General features: G+C 39.8%; 1 protein-coding gene across 2 annotated transcripts; it reads left to right on the forward strand.

Moving 5' to 3' along the window:
• The first annotated feature begins 73 nt into the window (after nucleotides 1-73).
• Nucleotides 74-19,945, forward strand: kctd5b (potassium channel tetramerization domain containing 5b). 2 transcript variants are annotated; one of them, XM_067575853.1, is made up of 7 exons: nucleotides 74-485; nucleotides 8,935-9,043; nucleotides 9,214-9,305; nucleotides 9,422-9,517; nucleotides 9,717-9,821; nucleotides 12,280-12,405; nucleotides 16,829-19,945. In XM_067575853.1, exons 1-7 carry the CDS (start codon nucleotides 264-266, stop codon nucleotides 16,856-16,858), a joined length of 780 nt encoding a protein of 259 aa, XP_067431954.1. In that variant the 5' UTR covers nucleotides 74-263; the 3' UTR covers nucleotides 16,859-19,945. The 2 variants fall into 2 exon arrangements, with proteins under 2 accessions (XP_067431954.1, XP_067431955.1); XM_067575854.1 differs by lacking the exon at nucleotides 9,717-9,821 and having other exon boundaries at nucleotides 87-485.
• The last annotated feature ends 103 nt before the right edge of the window (nucleotides 19,946-20,048 follow it).

Genomic DNA, 20,048 nt, shown 5'->3' on the forward strand with positions numbered 1-20,048 from the left:
TCACAATCTAGAGCTCATAGCTCTATATGGAAAGGCGTCTGTAGCTGAACCCGAGGAGGACGTCTTCTCTCTGAAATAATTTATGCAAGTGTCAGCCAGCGCTGCTGTAGCAGGTTAGTTAGTAGGAGTGGCTGAGGAGCTGGCAGCCTGTTTTGCATGAATCGTGGACTCCCAAGTTTAGAGGCTGCAGCTTCAGATATTTCCTGTCAGCCGCACAGACAGACAGACAGCCGAGGCGAGGGCGGAGGAGACGAGGAGAGGAGATGGCAGAGAACAGCTCCGAGACGAGCGGCTCCGTTCACCGGAGATGTTTCACCCATTCTCCGGCGGAGAGAAACACTTCATCCGGTGTCGGTGCATCGAAATGGATCCGACTAAACGTCGGGGGGACGTATTTTCTAACAACGAGACAGACGCTGTGTCGAGATCCAAAATCATTTCTGTACAGACTGAGCCAAGCTGACCCCGAGCTCGACTCCGACAAGGTAAATGCTAAGCTAGTCGAGCTAGTTAGCAGTAGCACTTTATTTAGGAGCGCAGCTGGTTAACTAAAATTTTATTTTACGCAAAATTACTTTGTATTTGCTTACAGCATTTTTTGTAAACTAGGTCGGCTGATGACTTCGCTTAACAGCTTGTTTAATTAAATCCCCAGCCTTCTGAAAATGAGTGTTTATTCAGATAAATGAGGCTAACTCGGTTTTTTTGTGGCTTGCTAGCATTAGCACGCTAAGCTAGCAAGATTCCGACAGTCACCACATGACATACGATCTTTGCTATTAGCTCATGTGTGTCTCTATAAGATACGGTCTTGTTGTTACCTAAATGTTATTTAAAGTGTTGAATCTTAACTAAATTACTTTAGTGTTTAAATTGTTTTTTGCAGCTTTCACAGTAGTTGGAAACTTTGCCCAAACCGAGGCCGTTGCATTGCGCTGCACTCATCCAGGTGTCAGATGTCAAGTAGTGACAGCAACCAAATGTGTCTTAAGTAGTCATCATAAAATAATGTTACATGTTTTACTTTAAACCTAGTTCTGGATATGATTGTTGGTGCTATAATGTAGTATTGAATCTAAACTGTGGGGGACTGTATGGTGGGTTATTCCACTTTGCATTTCAGCTCAAAGAAGAAAGTTTTATCAGTTTTAATAGTAATTGTGCGGTAGCATGATATCTGAGTAACCAATATCTCAAACGCATTTCAGTTTCATATCATATTGGCATGCTATTGATAAGACTATCCACCTACTCTGGCCCTTACAGATGATTGCATTGTCTACAGGCATTAGTGCTATAATTAACAACTAAATGACCTACACATATAAAACTTTATTGCTCGATCAATTCGTGTTTTTTTTCCTCCCTCTCTCTTGGGAGTAGTCTGTTACTTGGCTCTGTTTGCTCTGCAGTAATCAGCCTCTGTGCTGGTGGTGAGGCTCCCTTAATGAGTACACAAGTCATTGCCAAGTGGGGTGAGGTGCTGCTGACAAACTGAGAGCTCGGGATGAAGTCACTCATCTCCCTGAATGGCCTCAATGCTCCAGAAAGCAGGCTTCTCTCTTGTTTGTCCATCTGCCAGTTTTAACAGCAATGTGTGTGCTTAAAGCCCCCCCCAGCACTGCCAAACACAATGTATTAGTGTCTGTATGCATAGTGTAATGTGCTCTGTTTTTTCGTTGTTCATTTTACTGCCCCATTATTCATTGTTTTCATCTACTTGCACATTTTAATCTTCACCCCTGCCCTCCCCTTTGTGCTAAGCTGAGCCCATGGCTCATCTCGTATTTTCATGCAAATATCTTAATCTCTAAATAATCAGCTTGCTATTTTGTCAGTTTATCCTCCCATGAGCATCAGCTCAGTCAATCTCAATCCCTTGTCTTAAGTGCGTATCAGAATCTCAAGCCATTACCGTACCTCTCTTCTGCAGGCATTCTGGTTTCAGATAGCTCTCACTAAAGGACAGGTTATTATTAGATATTATTTCACCTGCAACTGCTTCTCAAACTATATACACTGACATCATTTCATCTTTTTCACAACTGAGCCAAGAAGGCCATGGTTTTTTTGCATCGCACAAAGCTGCAAGTGAAAAGGAAGCTCGTCAGAGTGACAGATCGTTGAAGGGCTCTGTTTTTTGGACGAACGCATTATTGTATTTCACAAGGAAATGAATGGTTCAGTTCTCAGTCACGCAGGCTGACGTGCTTCAGCAGGACTCTTGAGGAGAACTGCATTATTCATGTTGTTGACTGGGGCCTGTTTTGCACATTTGGGCAAACCAGGGAGAAAGTGGAGGAAGTGCTGTCACGTGCACGCCCATAACAGCTGACAGTCTTTTATTCATAAGTCTCTTTTTTTTTTAAGTGTTTATCCCGGCCTTGACCAATGCCTTTCATTGCTGTCATGTTCGCGTGATATTGTTGTTACTAGTTTTGTAAGGCTTAAGCGACTAATTCACACTGCAAGATCCTAAGCAGATGTCTCTCTCAAAATGATCTGTTGTCCTATCAACGAGCTGAGAGATGCACATCAATGGGTATTTATCCCTTTGGCAGACTCCTCCTCTCAAACTGCTCAGCTCAGGACCACTCAAGTAGCGATCCAGCTTTGGAGCTTGGAGAACTGCATCAATTTTTCAAGCAACCCCATCACAAAGGATTCTTGTTCCTTCAACATCTTATTCTTTTCATATTCATATCCATTTGCTGCCCTGAAGAAGTTCTCTCTGCAGCATGTGTGAGAGAAATATGGCCACATTTAATTCTGGATTCAGGTTGTATGTCATGCCTGAGCACACTGTGGGAGGCAACGTAAATATTTAACGTTGATATCGTCTCCTCTTGCTCCATCTTCTCACAAGTAAGTACTCAACAGGACACTGCAGAGCGCAATTGGCAAATCAGGTGTGACTCTAGACTGATCTTATCGGCTTTATCAGCCCAATGAAAGTTTGTCCACAGGAACCAGGCGCCAATAGATCAATAGATCATAGCCTTGTGTTGCAGTAAATTACAATGATGCCAACTGGAACACTACTCTACATCATCTACATCATTTCACTTCTAGCTTCCTTTTCTATCGCAGTTCACATTTCTGCCTCTACCTGGCAAGCAGTGAATTCCTGGCTCACCAACCGTTGAACTACATAACTGCCTCTCATCATGAAAGCAAAGCTTTTAGGGGACTTTTAAAAGGAGCTGTTCATTTAATGCCTGAAACACTCCTGTCATAAATTGTTCCACAAAATGCACTGATTATATTGCCTTAAAGAGCTGAAAATGGTAGAAAGGCGAAGTTTCTGCTAGCCTCGGTGAAAGGTCAGACTCCATTTCAAATGACAGTGCTAAATATTTTGAAATGTGAGATAAGTTTCTCATAATACAGCCTAGTTGTGGTGTGTGTATTATTTAAGAGATGACGGCCTATTTGACTATGCCATTACTGCCTGTGCTCCAGAGGGACTCTGGCTCCCACTCTACACGCATCAGACTTCCACTTGGCTAAGTAGCTACAGTCATGTGACTCAGAAGCTCTACTGCAACATCTTTAAGCGCTGTTTCTGCAGGGGGCTTGTCCTCCTGCAGTGAAGGCCGGGCAGCATTCGATAATGCTTTCATTCTTTATATTCTTGGTCCAAGCAAATTGGAACATCTTCACATGATGGTGTTAATTGTTTTTGCCTTGCAGTTTCTTTTAATAATTACTTTTAAACTGTCTGTCCTATTATTAGAAAGGCTATATGCATTTTGCAGTGAATATCTCCACACACACTCACATGGTGTTAAATAGTAAATGGTTCCATGCAAATTTTTGACGCACACCCATTGTGATACTCTGAAGTAAACATACAGCGACTTGTTAATTTAGTTGAATTCAAGATTGAGTTACAGCGTTATTGTCTGTAGAAAGCTGTATTCATGTGCTTGAAGGGTGGGTCACCATGGTATTTCCTGTGGGAGGATGTATTGTGTGTACCAGAAGAATGATAAGGTTAATACACTACACTTCCCTCTGCTCTGTAGCCCACCCTTCTAATTGGCTTTTGATTTTAAATTGTCTTCTGGTTGAGTCCAGTCACGACGAGGCCTACTTTGACTTGTCACTAGTTGCTGTATGTATTTAAGGCTTTGCAGTTTCAGTATTTCTGTAAGAGTCGACCACAAACACCATGTAGCATGCCTGACCTACACTGAACTGACCTAATTCTGGTGCTTATTGTAGGTGGTGTTGACACTTGTCAGTGTATTTTTTGATATCATCTGGTCTCTTTGGTGTAAGTGGTTGGTTTCAGCCCACACAAGTCTACCATTTCTATTTCATTAATAATCATCTATAAGGTGAGTAAGTTAAGATTTAGTATTATTTAATTTAGGCTTTATTAGCCTGCAGATAAAATACATAATTACGGGAGGGCAAACTCACAATTTTAGATTGTGATTGATCTTGAAGGCGTCCACAATCTACTTATCAGGAAAATCATAGAGATTGCAGTATTTAAATGTCCTCTTACTTCTGTTTCCAAACTTCACATAACCTCGTTGACTAGTGGATCCGCTAGTGATGTAGCCAAGAAGATGGCTATACTGATGGGACAAATTACTTCATGTGACATATTGTAAACAATGCAATGTGAATTATAGCTAGTGGTGTGGCAGATGAGGAAGAAAGAACTCAACATCAGTGGTATGAGAATGGTTTGGCTGGGCAATGTTTTTGCTGTTTTTTTTTAAATCATAGGAAACAGTCAGAAATGAGAGTACCTATTTATTTTTATTCAAATATTGCGTTATTTTTAAGCCTTATATGCCAGTGTGAGACTTTGAGAATTTGAAAAGTGCAATTTTGTGTCTTTTACGTTCTACTAAGTATTGTTTTGTTAATATTTTGCTGCTTTTTCTATTTGAGTTGTGAGTATTTAAAGTGTTATTTTATGATTATCTTTTGCTGCTGTTTACAACTTCGAATTAAACTCAGGTTTTAATCACCATTTTGAAACCTGTATAGTATCTTTAATGCAATATTGTGTTTTATTTGTTCTATTTCAAGTCTTATAGGCATTTCAGAATTGAGAGAAAGATCACAATTTAGATTGTGAATCATGATTGCAATTAAAATATATTGTGATATTATTTTTTGGCCAAATCGCCCACCCTTATACATAATAAAATATTAAAACCACATTCACTCCCTTAAAATTCATACAAATAAAGTTTGATTTGTTCAGTCACCGTAGTGCCACTTAAAGATGGTGAACTTTCGTAGGCATGTTTAGTTCTGCATTTCAACCTTCCTAATTCAATAACCCTCTTTCTCCCAATTCTCCAGTTTACTATCTCTCTTCCTGCCTGTCTACAGTACAGTCCCCACCCCTCTGTTTGTTGCCCAATGCTCCCCAGCCTGGGCCCCCAGAGACACAGCCTTTTGTTTTTAATTAAAAACACTGTCCCCTTTGTGTGCATGGGTCCACACCAGAGCCCCCTATAATCATCTTTCTCTGAACTGGGTCACTGTCACCCCAAGTCCCCCCATAGATACGTGTGCACCCAGAGGAGCAGCTCCAGCGGGCTGAGGGGTTTCCAGCAACAGGCTTGGTAGCGCAGCAGGTCAGCGAGCATCAAGTTCACAGAAGTGTAGAGCACACATGCTATCTGAGTGTTTGATCAAGGGGAGTTGTTCAAGGCCGCACACAACACTAATATTTTTTTCTTGACGCTGTTGATAGATGGTGGTGTGTGTGTGTGTTTGTGTAAAGTTTATTAGCATAGCGCAATTGGCCTAGCAGACATTTTTACTTGTCATAGTAGGATGAGCACAGGTGTTGCTAATTACATTAACGATTGCTCTGTTCTGTTTAAATGTCCCAGTGTGACTATGAGCCAGAATGCACAATACCAGGAACCCTGAAACCAAAGCAGCTAAATTGAAATCCAGCAATGATTAATTTTGTTTACACCTGTGCTTTTCCAACCAAGAGATGCCAAAATGTCTTCTGTGAAAAAGGCTTCTCATGCGTTACTTCGTAGAGCTTTACTGGTCCGTGTCAACCTCAAGAGGAAAAATCTGGAGTGAAAGTTGTAATCCTTAAAAGAGCACTCTGTCAGTTTAGCATGGCACATCTATAACATTGTCGGAGACATGATGGATAGTTTTTAAAAAATATTAAAATGGACGCAGCAGAGCGGGAGATATCATACCTTTTTTTTCCTCCATGCATTCTTCTTCCTTTTCAAAACCTGGCACCTACATTACAGACAATGCAACTTGACCTTTCCAGCCGACCTTGGCTCAAGTGACATCACTTGAGGCAATGTATAAGATTTCATGCCGCTCCCTCTGGAGCCACAAAAGCCACCACTTCTTTCCACATATGCAGTAATACTCTCAACAGACTTGGATGTGTAAAATGGGTGGAGTTCAATGTAAATGCATTGAATGGCTTAGCTCGTTATTAATGTCTTTACTTCCATCTGTGCTTTTCCTGCTACGACAGGTCAAAATGCTTGCTGTGACAGATTTCAATGAGGAAACAACAGTGTTCTGATGCTGGGAAGACTATGAAGATTGAGATTAGCAAGATTTATTTGACAAAGGAAAACCTCATGTGAAGTACAAGACATTTTATTGGGATGTGTTCTTCAGCAGGCACCTTTGTACCTGGTTCCGGTCGGCAAAATACAAATTCTTTTTTTTATCAAACCTTTTATCTCTCTCCACTTTTTTTTGTTAGCAATGAGAAATGTAATAGTTCTGAATCGGGGCATTTTTTGTATTTATAACAGGAAGCTCTTGTAGTACAGAGGGCTGTAGCTGTTAACTCTCATTTTCAGATTGTGAATATGCCACCGAAAACTGTGTGTCTACCCTCTCAGCTAACAAAAAGTGATCAGACATCTTTTGAGTCATAGTTATTTTAGCCTTTAGTTACTTGCAAATGTTGAAAGGTAAACCTAAAAAGATTCAATAAGGGATTCAAAAGGATTTCGATTCAATAAGTGGATTTAATACTGGATTTCAATTGGATACAGTATTGAACCTCTTCCCTTGATGTTTGACAGGGAATAAAAGAAAAACAAGTGATGTTCAGCAGGAAAACATATCAGTCAAATCTATATTGTTGATAAAAAGGGGAGATTGTGACCATATTTCACTTGGTCAGATATTGAATTGGTGACACTAATCTTGGGTGCCCACCTTGAAACTGTGGTGATTTTATTAAATTCCTTCAAAGTCTTCAATACAAAATATGAGTCTGGACAGACAAAACTGCAACTTGACTGGTTGGTGGAGGCATAAAACCGCGAGGCGTTATTTCCATTTTTTTGTTGTTTTGTTTTTTAAAGCACAAATTGTATTTCTAAGTTGCACCCAATACACTGGCATGGTGGCTTTTCACAGAATGTTTAGGATCCTTTTTCCCTCCATGTTGAGAGGACGATAGTTACTGTGTGAAATCTTTGGATGCCATATGTTCATTTATGAGAAATAAATTAATGAATGACTTGACATTGGAAAGAAGTTGTACTGTAACAGCAATACACTTTTTCTGTGTTCTACCAACTTGGACACATTAAAGAGGCCAAGAGTAGATTAACCTTCTCTCTGAAAACGAACAGAGTGGTTTGAACGAGGCGAGTTGTGAAACTTCGACCTTGTCTGTTTCCTCCACGCAGGCCCACCTGTACTTGTGCTTAAACTTCAGTGACTATGAAAGTGTAATGAACTGACACAGGGCAATGAGACCAGAATAGAACTCCATTGGGCTCCGGTGGGATATTTTTGCCATGGAAAGGAGGTCAACCAGCCAGGAGGGTTCAGAGATTCATTACAAAAGAAAATGCACTGGGACTCTTCCTCATTATTGGAAAGATTAATGGGTTTTGAGCTGAATCCATCTCTGGACTTGTGAAGAGGACCTATGAATGTCCATGAGAGTTGGCTGTATGTTTGATTTTGATCATGGCCTGTAGTGTATGGAAATGTTCAAGGGTAAATGGCATAAGATGTTGCACCGACCAGATATGCTGTAAATTTAGTCAAGGTTGCACCTGAAGCCATAAACTCGATTGATGCAAAGTCAAACATCCTGCTGCATTTGAGGATTAGCACAAAATTTGCTTAAGGCCTTTCCTCCATGCTGAATATTTTACTAAATCTCATGCACGTTTGACTCACTAAATGTCACATCATGTTAAACAATTTTTTTTTTTTGGTAGTAAACTGGTGTCAGCTGCAGTAGCTGCAGCTGTTCAAACTGACTTTCATATTATGTGTTAGGCCAACTGTGTAACAGACCAGACTAGGCTAATTGTCGTTGTAAGCCAAGGTGCTTTCTCCTGGTCCCCTTGGTGGATTCAGCCTGCTGTTCCAAATCTTTTTCTGTTCTGCTCTAATTGTTTTAGCCTCCTTTTGCCCCTCGAGACAAAGACAATCTAATCACAGTACTTAAAGAAATAGGGGAATACCCAGTGGTTGTGAATCAGGATCAAACCCAAGGCCTGTGGGAATAGTGAAGTGATATCCCAAAGCTTTTGTATGCGTGTGTGGCTCTGTGTGCGCATGTCCTCTCAAGCTCTGTAGAGATTATCAGCACAGGAGCAGACCTCGTAATTCTCATCCCTCGAGTTTTACTCGCTGATGCAGGGTGGGGGTTTCATTTTTTCCCCCACAGATTATGTTTTGATTAAGGTATACACCTGCTTATTGATTGACTGATTTTAACAGACAAAGAAACAATTGTCAGATAAGAATATGTGATATCACTGTCATCTCTGTGCTGGATGCATAGAAATAAAATGATCTCGAAGTGTGACTTTTGAACATAAACAAGCATATTTCCCAAAATGTTGCTCTGTGTCTTTAAATTGCAAACTCTGCCAGCAAATACAGGGGAATTGTATTAATCTCATCATCCTCTTTTCTGCTTTTCAGGATGAAACTGGTGCCTATCTCATAGACAGAGACCCCACATACTTTGGGCCAGTGCTTAACTACTTGAGGCATGGCAAACTGGTGCTCAACAGGGATTTGGCAGAGGAAGGTAACGTCTCTGTGGAATATGTTCCCAAATCCATATCCAGTCATCTGTAAAGTCTGCAAATTTGCATTGTAAACAAACTAGTTAATGTATTTCTTCAGTTAAACCTGATCTTAAGTAATCACAGCAGGGTATGTCTGCCTGAAAAAAATATTTCTTATGCGCTGTCTTAGGTGTGCTAGAAGAAGCCGAATTCTACAACATCACATCATTAATAAAACTCATCAAGGACAAGATCAGGGAACGGGACTGCAAAACATCGCAGGTGTGTTACCTTTCTTTTAAGAAGATTTCTAATTGAATTTTAACGTTTGTGTGCCATTTTTGAGATCTGTTTTTCCTCCCTTTAACATCCCATTTCTCTCATGTCTTTCCTCTCAGGTTCCGGTGAAGCATGTTTACCGGGTGCTGCAGTGCCAGGAAGAGGAGCTGACACAGATGGTGTCAACCATGTCCGACGGCTGGAAGTTTGAACAGGTAAAGCTCCTCTGGCAGGCTTGCAGCAGCAATCCTCCTTTCATGTGCTTCACCCACCCCGCTATGCTCACATTGACCCAGAAAGTCCAATCCTCAATATTGGAAATGGATAAAAAGCCAAAACAGCAAAATCACGTCTTTCTGAATGTCCGCATACATGATCCGGGCATCCCTTCTGTGCTCTGATTGGTTGTTGCAGCTTGTCAGTATAGGTTACGGGCGGGCCCACCAGTCAGAGTTTCTGCTGATTGTGTCAAGGGAGGTGAAGGGAGAGGAGTCTGCTTTGCCAAACAACAGCGGAGAGGTGTGTCCCACAAATTTTTGTCCACGGGCTGGTCACTGCATGGTCCCCATGTTGTCCATACACACCCCGTTGGCCATTGTTTGTCCCAAGTAGACACATAGATGTCAGCCATCTTTTGAGTTGATTCTTTTCAGTGTTCATTTGTACTGCTTGCTCACCAGTGAAGCTATGAGAACATGACACCTTTTTTCCTGTCTGTGATTTTTATTTATTTATTTATTTTATTCATACCGCACTCACAGTTTGTAAGCTTGTCAGCAGCCTTCTGTGCTTTGCTTCGATGTAGCCACCTGGCTGTTATGGGAGTCTGTGTTGTAATATACTGTAGTGCTGGTGTTTAAGTGTAAAAAGATGTTTTTATCTGCCCGGCAGGTATTTTACTTTGTAATTTAAATGGATCCAAACATTAAGAGAGAATCGTGAAGTTTACACAAGAGTTTGTGTTTAGCTGCAACTGCCAATTCCTGTAATGAGAAACCACACTTATTTGGGCATTGGAGTGTGAATTATGTGTGAATGAATCTCTCAGAGCTGAAACCTCACTAATCTCCTTACACAGGTCACATGAGAAACACCTAGAAACACTAACCTAGAGCTCGGTCGGCAGCCCAGGAGAGTCTGTTCTGGAGATGAGCTTTAATGACCTACTGCCACCCTTAAGACTCCATAAATGTAGACAAAGTGTTATTTAAGTGTATTTTGCACAACTAGAGATGCTGAGTTTTACATTTTGGTACATGATGAGTCTTAAGCGGTGTGACAAGTGAAATCCATGCTGGCTAGTTGAGATTATTTCAGTATTTTTTGCTGCATTGATGCCTAATGTGAGAGAAGCGGCTTAACAACAACAAGTCTCCGGCAGCAGAGGCTAATGAGGAGAAGCATGTCTGAACATGTACACCTGGGTACAGACGGTATACAAGTAGCCTGCAGTATACACACATTTAACATTCAGAGTTAAAAGCAATCATTCTGGACAGGAATTGCTCAAAAAAAATTTCATGTTTTCAAGGTGTGCATGCAGATTTGAAAGGTTTTGCCCCTTTATTTGTCCTCTTGTTCTCTTTTTATGTCTTTTTATTAGACTACTGACTTGACTGGGATAGGAACATTAGACGTTGCTATGATTATTGTAAAATTCACAATTAAAGATTCCATGTGTAGGATTTTTCGTAACAATTATTTTCCTGATTGACATAATTTACATGATGCTCAAAAGTCTCTCGCTGTTACAAGCAGAAGCTTCAGTGGTGTTTTTGTTTGGTAGAATTTAGGTTGCCCACAGTTCCCTGTAAGATCTTTAGTAAACTCTTGTGTCTTTAGACTGGTGAGTCATGTAGCTAAAGCAAGCATTAGCAGACATAAAGAAATACAGTGATTGAAAGCAGATTATTGAAAACACCTGAAGTACTAATCTTTTGATTTAAGCGTCGAAGCACCCAAGAAAATCCTCCACACGGCGTCTGCGTCATGATGCTGTAAAGTCAAATCACAGAGCTAAACGATAGTCGTGGTTTCGATGGATTGGAGTGAGCTACTTTGTGGTTTGCTCCTGTATTTGCTTTGTAAGAGATGATGTCGTTTTTAACACTTCAGTTTCAACTATTCACATTAAACAAGCCTGGTTCTACCAAGCCACATCCACCATTCCCCATTGATTTTGATCCAGCATGTTTGCTTCCTGTGGTCGACTCCCTGGCCTGCACTTATTCTCTGTCAGTGACTATCTGCTGATTATTTTCTGTCTATGGTTTCTTACATTACTTTAATTTCTGTGTAATTACCTTGATTACACTTTGAGTTTTGAATTTTCTTTTCTGATCTTCATGAATGTATCACATCTCCATTTATTTTTGGATTTTCATTCTGGCATGTCTGCAGGTCCTGAAAATAGCATTTGGATTGAATTTTATAAATGTAAAATTAATAATGCAACGTTAAGTCTTTAAATTGGGTTTTTGAGCCCCCTAGCCCCCACCCTGTTGGCCTAGCGGTCTTATTGGGTGTGCCATATAATCGTGCAACCATGACACCCTGAATTTAAATCTGACCAAGGACCTTTGTCAAGTGTCAATCCCCCTCTACCCCTATTTTATGCCGTTGTCAGTTGCCATCTATCTAATAAAGCCAAAAAAGCATAAGTAATCCTAAAAAAATCAGAGTTAACGTTAGATAAACTATATTTATATTGATCTGTATAAACTATTTTGAACTTAACGAAATTGGTGAAATATGTCCAAAACTCCATTCATAATACATCTGGAAGCCTTAGGTTTAAACTGCAGGAACTTGTAGACACTGAGCTCCTTATGTGGCTGTCAATCTCTTCTACTTTAATTTTTTTTTTTTAACTTTCTCCTACTTCTGTTTTCCCACCGTGAACAGCCTAGTTTTTTGCCTCTGCCTCATCACGCTAAGGCTAATCCTCTCTCTGTGCTTTGCTCTCGTTTCTCTCTAGTTGGTCAGCATAGGCTCCTCTTACAACTACGGAAACGAAGACCAAGCCGAGTTCCTGTGTGTGGTCTCCAAGGAGCTGCACAATCAATCATACGGGACAAACAGTGAGCCCAGTGAGAAGGCTAAGGTAAGTGTGTGTGTGTGTGTGTGTGAGTGAGTGAGTGAGTGGAAAGGCCGGTTGAAAATCCATCCACAGCAAACATCGTCTGTGAATGATGGCCTGTGCTGGATGTTTAAAATGCAGTGCATTTAAGAACATGCCACCGTGGGACTGAAAGCACCTCTAGTTTATTGATGAGAAACCTCTATGAAGGAGTACCTTGTGAATATTCACTCCCTCGGTTTAAAAAAACAGACTGCCTGTATAACCAACAAATAAAAAAGATAAGTTCTAAGATATTTTGTAGTAAAACAAACATAAAATTTGTTCATAACCCAGAAATCCTCTCTGCTTTAGATTCGGCCATAAACAGAACAACTTTCATTGTTAATGTTGATTATAAGACAAATACAGACCAAACAGGGCCACAGATGACGCCATCACCTTGGCGACATGCACTGCACTTACCCACCTGGACAAAGGGAATACATATGTGAGAATGCTCTTCAATAATTATAGCTCGGCATTCAATATCATCATTCCCTCTAAGCTCATCTCTAAGCTTGTTGATCTTGGACTGGAGATCTCTACCTGCAGCTAGATATTCAAATTCCTTACGGGCAGGCCCCAGGTGGTGAGAATCGCCAGCCACACCTTTTCGCCACTGATCCTCAACACGGGCGTACCGCAGGGCCTCAGACCCCTCCTGTACTCCCTGTTCACTTACGACTGTGCTGCCAAGTACAGCTCCAATGTCATTATTAAGTTTGCTGATGACACGACCATCCCGGGCCTCGTCACAGACAACAATGAGATGGCCTACAGAGACACTAACCAGCTAGTGCCAGGACAACAAACCCTCTCAACATCACTATAACTAAAGAGATTATTGTGGACTACAGGAGACAGCAGGGGGGTGGACACCTCCCCATCCACATTAGTGATGCTGAGGTCAAAAGGGTCAGCAGCTTGAAGTTCCACAGTGTGCACGTCACCAAGGACCTCTACTGGTCACTACACACGGACACCATGGTCAAGAAAGCTTGCCAGCGGCTCCATTTCCTGAGGAGACTGAGGAAGTTTGGCATGAACACCAGCATCCTCACAAACTTGTACAGATGCACCATCATTGCTGACAGGCTGCATTGTGATCTGGTACGGGAACTGCTCTGCTCAAAGCCACAAATCACTACAGAGCGCGGTGGAGAGGGCACAAGCACATTACTGGCAACTGACTCCCAGCTATTCAGGATATCTTCCACCAGCGGTGCCTGCAGATGGACCAGAGCCACCCAGCACGCAGACTGTTCTCCTTGTTACCATCTGGCAGACGATACAAGAGCATGGCCACACATACCACCAGACTTAAGGACAGTTTTCACTACCAGGCCATCAGGCTTCTCAACTCGTATATCAAAATATTCCACATCACATATTTGCTCACCTGCTTGTCTGCACTGTTTACTGCACTGCTTACATAAAAATGCACTTTCAACCATGACTGCTGCTATTGAACCAGGACTGCTACATAACCAATGTGTAGTACTGGTGTATACACTCGTCACATTTGCTTTTATACATAAATCCTTATTTTCATATATGTATATAGTGTTAAAATTTATTTATATCTCATCCCATCTTTTCTATTTTTTTTAATCTTTTATGACTAGTGCTCTTATTGCTGAGTTGTTTTCTCGTCCAAGACATTTCATTGTACCGTTGACCCTGTGGTAACCTGCATGACTAATAAAGCTGAACTGAACTACACAAAGGTCTATCTAACAGAATTAGCCCAGCTTTAAGGTTTATTTTTTTCTTGTTAGATTTGACCTGAAATGAGAAAGTCTAAACAGCATAATCCTCACTAGGGGCATTAAGAGATCTGAGTTCTGCATGTTAGTGGAGCTATTGGCAAGGTCTGTCATTTTTTTCCTCAAGGGCTTAGAGAGCAAAGCAGGAGGCACGCCCATAGGAATTCAAAATCTCCTGTCAGCTTGTCCCCGTGGAGGCCGGCTCCTAGAAGGCAGCTACACTAAACAAGCTCAGCATTTAAACTATATTCATGCTTTATTTTACTGATTTAATTGGAAGATTTAACACAACCAGTGCATCTTTCAAACAAATGTAGAGAGCGAGTAGAAACTGTTGAGATTGTTTCCAGGGACACCATATCAAGTCATTTCTGTACATTATATACATTTGTACAGTAAGCGTATGTTATTTGTGATAAATGGCCCAATTTGCAAAAGTGTGACAAGTGAATTGAGCTTGATAGAAAGGTGCCCTCGGATAACATTTGTACTTTCTTGCTGTTCTGTGTGATTTGAGTTACACTTGCATAGAGAGATTAAATGTAGTTATTAATGATAATCCCCTCTGATAATGACCTATTAGTTTTATTTTTCTCCTTGTTCTACTTTTTCCCCACATGTCCACCTCCATTCATTTCCATCATTTTACAACATGCCTCTCTTGTCTCCTTCTGTGCTATCTGCATGCTGCATGTCACTCAGAGCGAGGACGAAGAGACGGATTATGAAATGAATGACTCTGATTAGCATTGAGCACTTATGACTCACTGGTGAGCGCTCAACTGCTAGTAGTCCCCTCCACAGCGCCTCCCCAATTTGCCACGCTCTTCCTCTGCCTCCTCGATGCAGTTTAGGCTACTGAGAACTGTTCTCATGTGTTTTCAAAGACAACTTGAGCTGATAATATGCTTAAATCAGCTTTGGCCTGCCACCTTCAGAGTCAAGCCAAAGCTAGATCAAAAACCAGATGGTCCCTGCTGAGACCGGTCAAATACTGCAGGTGAAGCTCTCTTTGAAACCAGATGGGAAGAGCTCCATTTGTTGCAGTAGTGTAAATAAGACCCTTGTAATTATTGTCATGCCTACAGCCTTGGTTAATGGAGGGCATGCTGAATCATCAGCTGCTGCATTTTGACTCATTGTCTGCCTTTCAATGCCAATGAAAGAGAAGGGTGCGGTACTACGCTCCCCTCTGTCCATTTCATTGTCAAAAGTAGTAGTAGTACTAGTGTTACTAGTGTTGGCCTCACAACACATCTTTGGATCTCCAGCATTTTTTGAATAACATATGAGCCTAGTGAGGAAAGACTAGTTGATTTCACACTTTATAACACCACCATTTTTATGTTTGTTTGTTTTTTAATGAGGCATTTGGATAAGGCAAATTCAACTTTTTGGTGTTTAAAAGAAATACTGATTGGTTTTTGGGATGCTATGATTAATGGTAGGAATGTCAAACTATATGTATATTTTTCCACTCGCAAAATCTGATTCATCACGTCGACACTGTCTAATGCAAGAATCTGAATCTTAAGGCAGTCTTTGCTCCCAAAATACAGGTAAGCTGACAGCTGAGAAGAAATTAAACTAAATGAACAGCAGATTTCAGCTTCTGTCTTCGTAATGTGCTGGAAATGGATTGCCTGAAGTGCCAGAGATAACCTGAATAACTGAGCACGTTGAAGGAACGCCTTAAAATTTAATTTAATGGTTTAGTTGAAGTAACCTGGGCACAAGTATGCGGTCCTCTTCACCTCTCATCCATCTCCATGCCATTGTTCACATTTTCGGTACAACAGTTTAGAAAGTGTTATTAATTTCTTTCTGTACTGCACAGTCTGGTTCAACTTCAACTTTACTGTCCCTGAGGGGAGATTTATTTTGCATCCAGGTTAAACATAGAACACAAAGATTTAAGAACACAGACTAAGGTACATAAAACATGCAAAGAGCATTTTAAGTTAAAAAAAAAAACGTGTACATCAAGCGACAACATAAAATCATCACAGATTACTGTATCTCTGTGCAACATGTGTGACGTCCATAAAGCCCCAAAAGGGAAAATGGCTGCATCAGAAGTGCAATCAATAAGCGACTGACATGATTAATCAAAGAAGAAAAATACGGTGCTTTTTTCCTATTGAATTGTACTTGTTAATACCTTCTGTTCATTCACATATATTAAAATCCCTTTTTGAAACCATCCATTAAATTAGAAATGTATGATGTAATTTTACATTACAGTCCCACTGCTGTTGCCTTGATAAGTCTCAGATGTGGCCGTTTATGGCTCTTCACATCTTTGGCAGTTCAGAGTCATTCAGGATGCTGTGGTTCACTTCAGTATCAAGGTTGATCCCTCCTGACAAGGTTTACTGCTTTATGTGCTCACCCAAAGTTTTCTCTAGAGCCTCATACTCCATAGTTTCTGGCTTTTGACTATTTTCTGCACTATATTCAGTGTGTAGTGTGTGTGAGTAAATATGAGTGTGAGAGAGTATGCATTGTGAGAGGAATAGTGGAAAAAACCTAAATAAAGTGACTACTGAAATGCACAGAGTGACTTTCAGATCTTGTGGTATGGTGTGTTTTTGTTAATGATATGATTTTTTTTTTTTTTTTTTTTTTTGTCTCTGCAGATTCTTCAGGAAAGGGGTTCCCGGATGTGAAGAGGACTCAGTATTATGAGCTCCAGGTGTTATGATGCAAACATATCATCTTTGTGGAAGAACGTTTGGCACAATGGAGATTTAAAGGGGGGGTGTGCATTTATTCTTTTTTGTGTTTTCCCTCCATTTTTGTTTTTATTTCTTGATGTAAATAAGTCTGTTTACTGACAATTTGTGCCTGTACGTTTAAACTGGACCTTTTTGAATTAGCGGCAATTTTTTTTTTTTTTCTAATAGAAAAAAAAAAAGTAAGGAATTGTAATGTTTTATGCTATAGAAACATGGCCACCATCATATAAGGGCCAATGATTTCACTCAGGGTCATCTATTGAGTTAATTCCTATATCCTCCAACTCAAGGGTCTGGTAAGGGATCAGTATGGTCTTTATAATTCAGAAGTATCAAACTCAAAATCATTGTTTAGAGATGTTAAGAAGGGAATTGTGCATTTACTTAGCGCATGCTAAAGAGTTAGGCTATTAAATGTGAAATTCATCCCAGAAACAATTTGTTTTCCAAAGATTTCAAACAGTTATACCGACATTTGTGATCATGAGAATCTCAGCTATACAACACATTTGTCAGATTCATCAGATTCATTTTTTTCCAGTAACATCAGGTTCATATTCTCAGACTAGAATGAAAACTTTGTGAACAAAAATGTTAGTGATTTGACTGTGTAGGTAAAGGGGCATTAGGTAATTTATGACCTGTAAGGCTTTTATTGGTAATGAGGGAATGACCTGTAATGAACAGAAATAGAAAAGTCCCATTTTCACGTCGACTAAGTAAGCTAACTTTAGAGATACAGCAGAACAATCTGCCTCATGTGGCAATGTCGCGATGCAGGATACGTCATTATCATTAACTTTCTTGGCTTGAGATGTAAATGTGTTGCGCCATTCTCTGAATCTTCCGACCCGACAATTAATAACCCGGTTACCCTGCAGATACGGATGTTGAAGACCTGAAATAGTTCTCAAAATCATTTAAAGTGCAAGTTGATGTGAAGCTTCAGAAACATTTTTCTGAGCTTATAGTTTAGTCAGAGACCTCATGTTCATAAATCTTCAGTTAACTGCCAAAAAAAAGCTCTTAAGGTGTCTCAAATGTGAATTCTGTTTTACGGTAATATTTTTTAAAAACTCAACGATGTCCTGTTTCCTGTCAGGAAAAACATCCTCAAGGCAGTTTTTAAAAAAGTTTCCCACATACATCTGAGTTTTCCTTAATTAGTTAATTTTGTATGTTTGAGGGAACATCTTATTTGATTAAGATCTTTTTTGTTGAGAGAAAGTATTTTTGGCGCGGGAGGTTTGGGGACTGGAACTGTTTGAAGGCAGTGAAGGAATTTCTGTTCATATCCAGAGGATTTTGTTTTGATGTAAATAATCCAAATTCAATATTAATATTTAACTCTTAAAAAAACTGCACGTTTTGTACACTGTATAGAAAACACAGCTTCGAAATGGAAGTTGTTTATACTGGATCTTTAAAAAACCTTGACAATGCTAACTCCTGTTTTGCATTGTTTGTACAGGACTCTAGAGATTTCGGAGTTAGGTTTGAAACAGCTGATGCTGAATATAAGGTGTCTTTCACTGAGAACATGCCTGGAACATGTTTTGATAACCAATAACAAAGCTATACTTGGCTGGCTATGAAGTTGACTGTTACATTTAAAAAAAAAAAAAAAAAAAAAAAAAAAAAAATTTCCTGCAGTGTGATAGATTCTTCTAAGCATTTTGAATTGTGTAGATTTCGTACACACCATTACAAGCACTACAGTGGAAAACAACACTGTGCACATTGCTTACAGCCTGTAATGTTGTTAATGTAAATAATGCATTTTAGAACACTTTTTTTTTTATAGAAAGTTGTTTTCAGGTTTGATGTGTGGTTTTGATAGGTTGGATATTTCATTCACAAATAATCATTTAGTGTTGCCTTTCTCCCAATGACCAAAATCCAATGTCTTATGTGTATTGCACACATTGATCTTAGTGTCAGGGACGAGTAAACTTTTCTTAATGCCGGCACACTTTGTACATATAGAATTGTTAACGATACACAAACCTCCATTTACTCACATGTACACGTATACACTTGACTAAAACAATTTTTATATTGTCTGGGATACAAGTATGGATGCATGTTTTTGATATAGATATACACGTATATACACACACACAAGGGCTTTTAAAGTGCAAAATTTGAAATCTGCAAAGAGTTTCAATCAAAGTAGACTGGATTTCCTGCCAGAGCTAGGCTATGTTTACATTTGCCATAGTATTCTGAAAGCCTTCCAATTATGTACTGTCTTGCACTCCCTCACACGTTAACAATGTGTGACCACACCAATGGCAACTAGCACTTCCCACTCCACTTGAACTAATCACACAGACTGATGCTAAGATACACTCATCCATTTTCTGACCGCCTATGCTTGAGCGTTGCAGACAATCTTGCTTTCCGCCCTCTCTGATGGCAGAGATGCTTATTTTTAAAACTTAACCTGCGTTGGCTCAGAGCAGAGGTTTATTTAGGTCTTTCTTTGGAGATTTTTTTTTTTTTTTTTTTTGAGACTTAAACTGTTTTTGTGTTGTTGTTGTTGTTTTTTGTTGCTTGGTTTAATTGTAAACTCATTGGTTATATTCTGGTCTGAGGTGTCAAACCCCTCTCTACTTTTGCAGCTACATTATCTTAATACATCTCTTAATGCCCTCCACAAACAGGTTGTCTGGTTGAGCGTCTGGCATTGATAATCATTTCATGTGATGGACAAACTTATCAAATCTGTAGCCTAATACTTTTAAGTGCCCAGTTTGTTTTGCATTCAAGTCATAAGCCACAGACCACTGTAATGCATGATTGAAGATGATCACACTTGTAATCAGAGGGAATGAATGTGTCATTTTTCCTCAATCTTAACAGTTACATTGATGAATAAGGTTCTCATATCACTACATGGATCACTTCTATATGATCTTATGCAATGTTTAAAATGTAAAAACTTACGTAAGAGGTTAAGGGGATGGATCTTTACGGTCTTGCATAAGGTAAAACCAATAAAAATGTTGTCATTCATATCTGTGTTTGTACATTTATTTTTCAAAGACATGTTTACCTTGTTGCACTGCCTGTATATATATGATTTAATCTAATTTGATAGATTTTCTACACAATAAGC

This window comes from Thunnus thynnus, chromosome 20 (assembly GCF_963924715.1).
Source record: "Thunnus thynnus chromosome 20, fThuThy2.1, whole genome shotgun sequence".
NCBI lineage: Eukaryota > Metazoa > Chordata > Actinopteri > Scombriformes > Scombridae > Thunnus > Thunnus thynnus.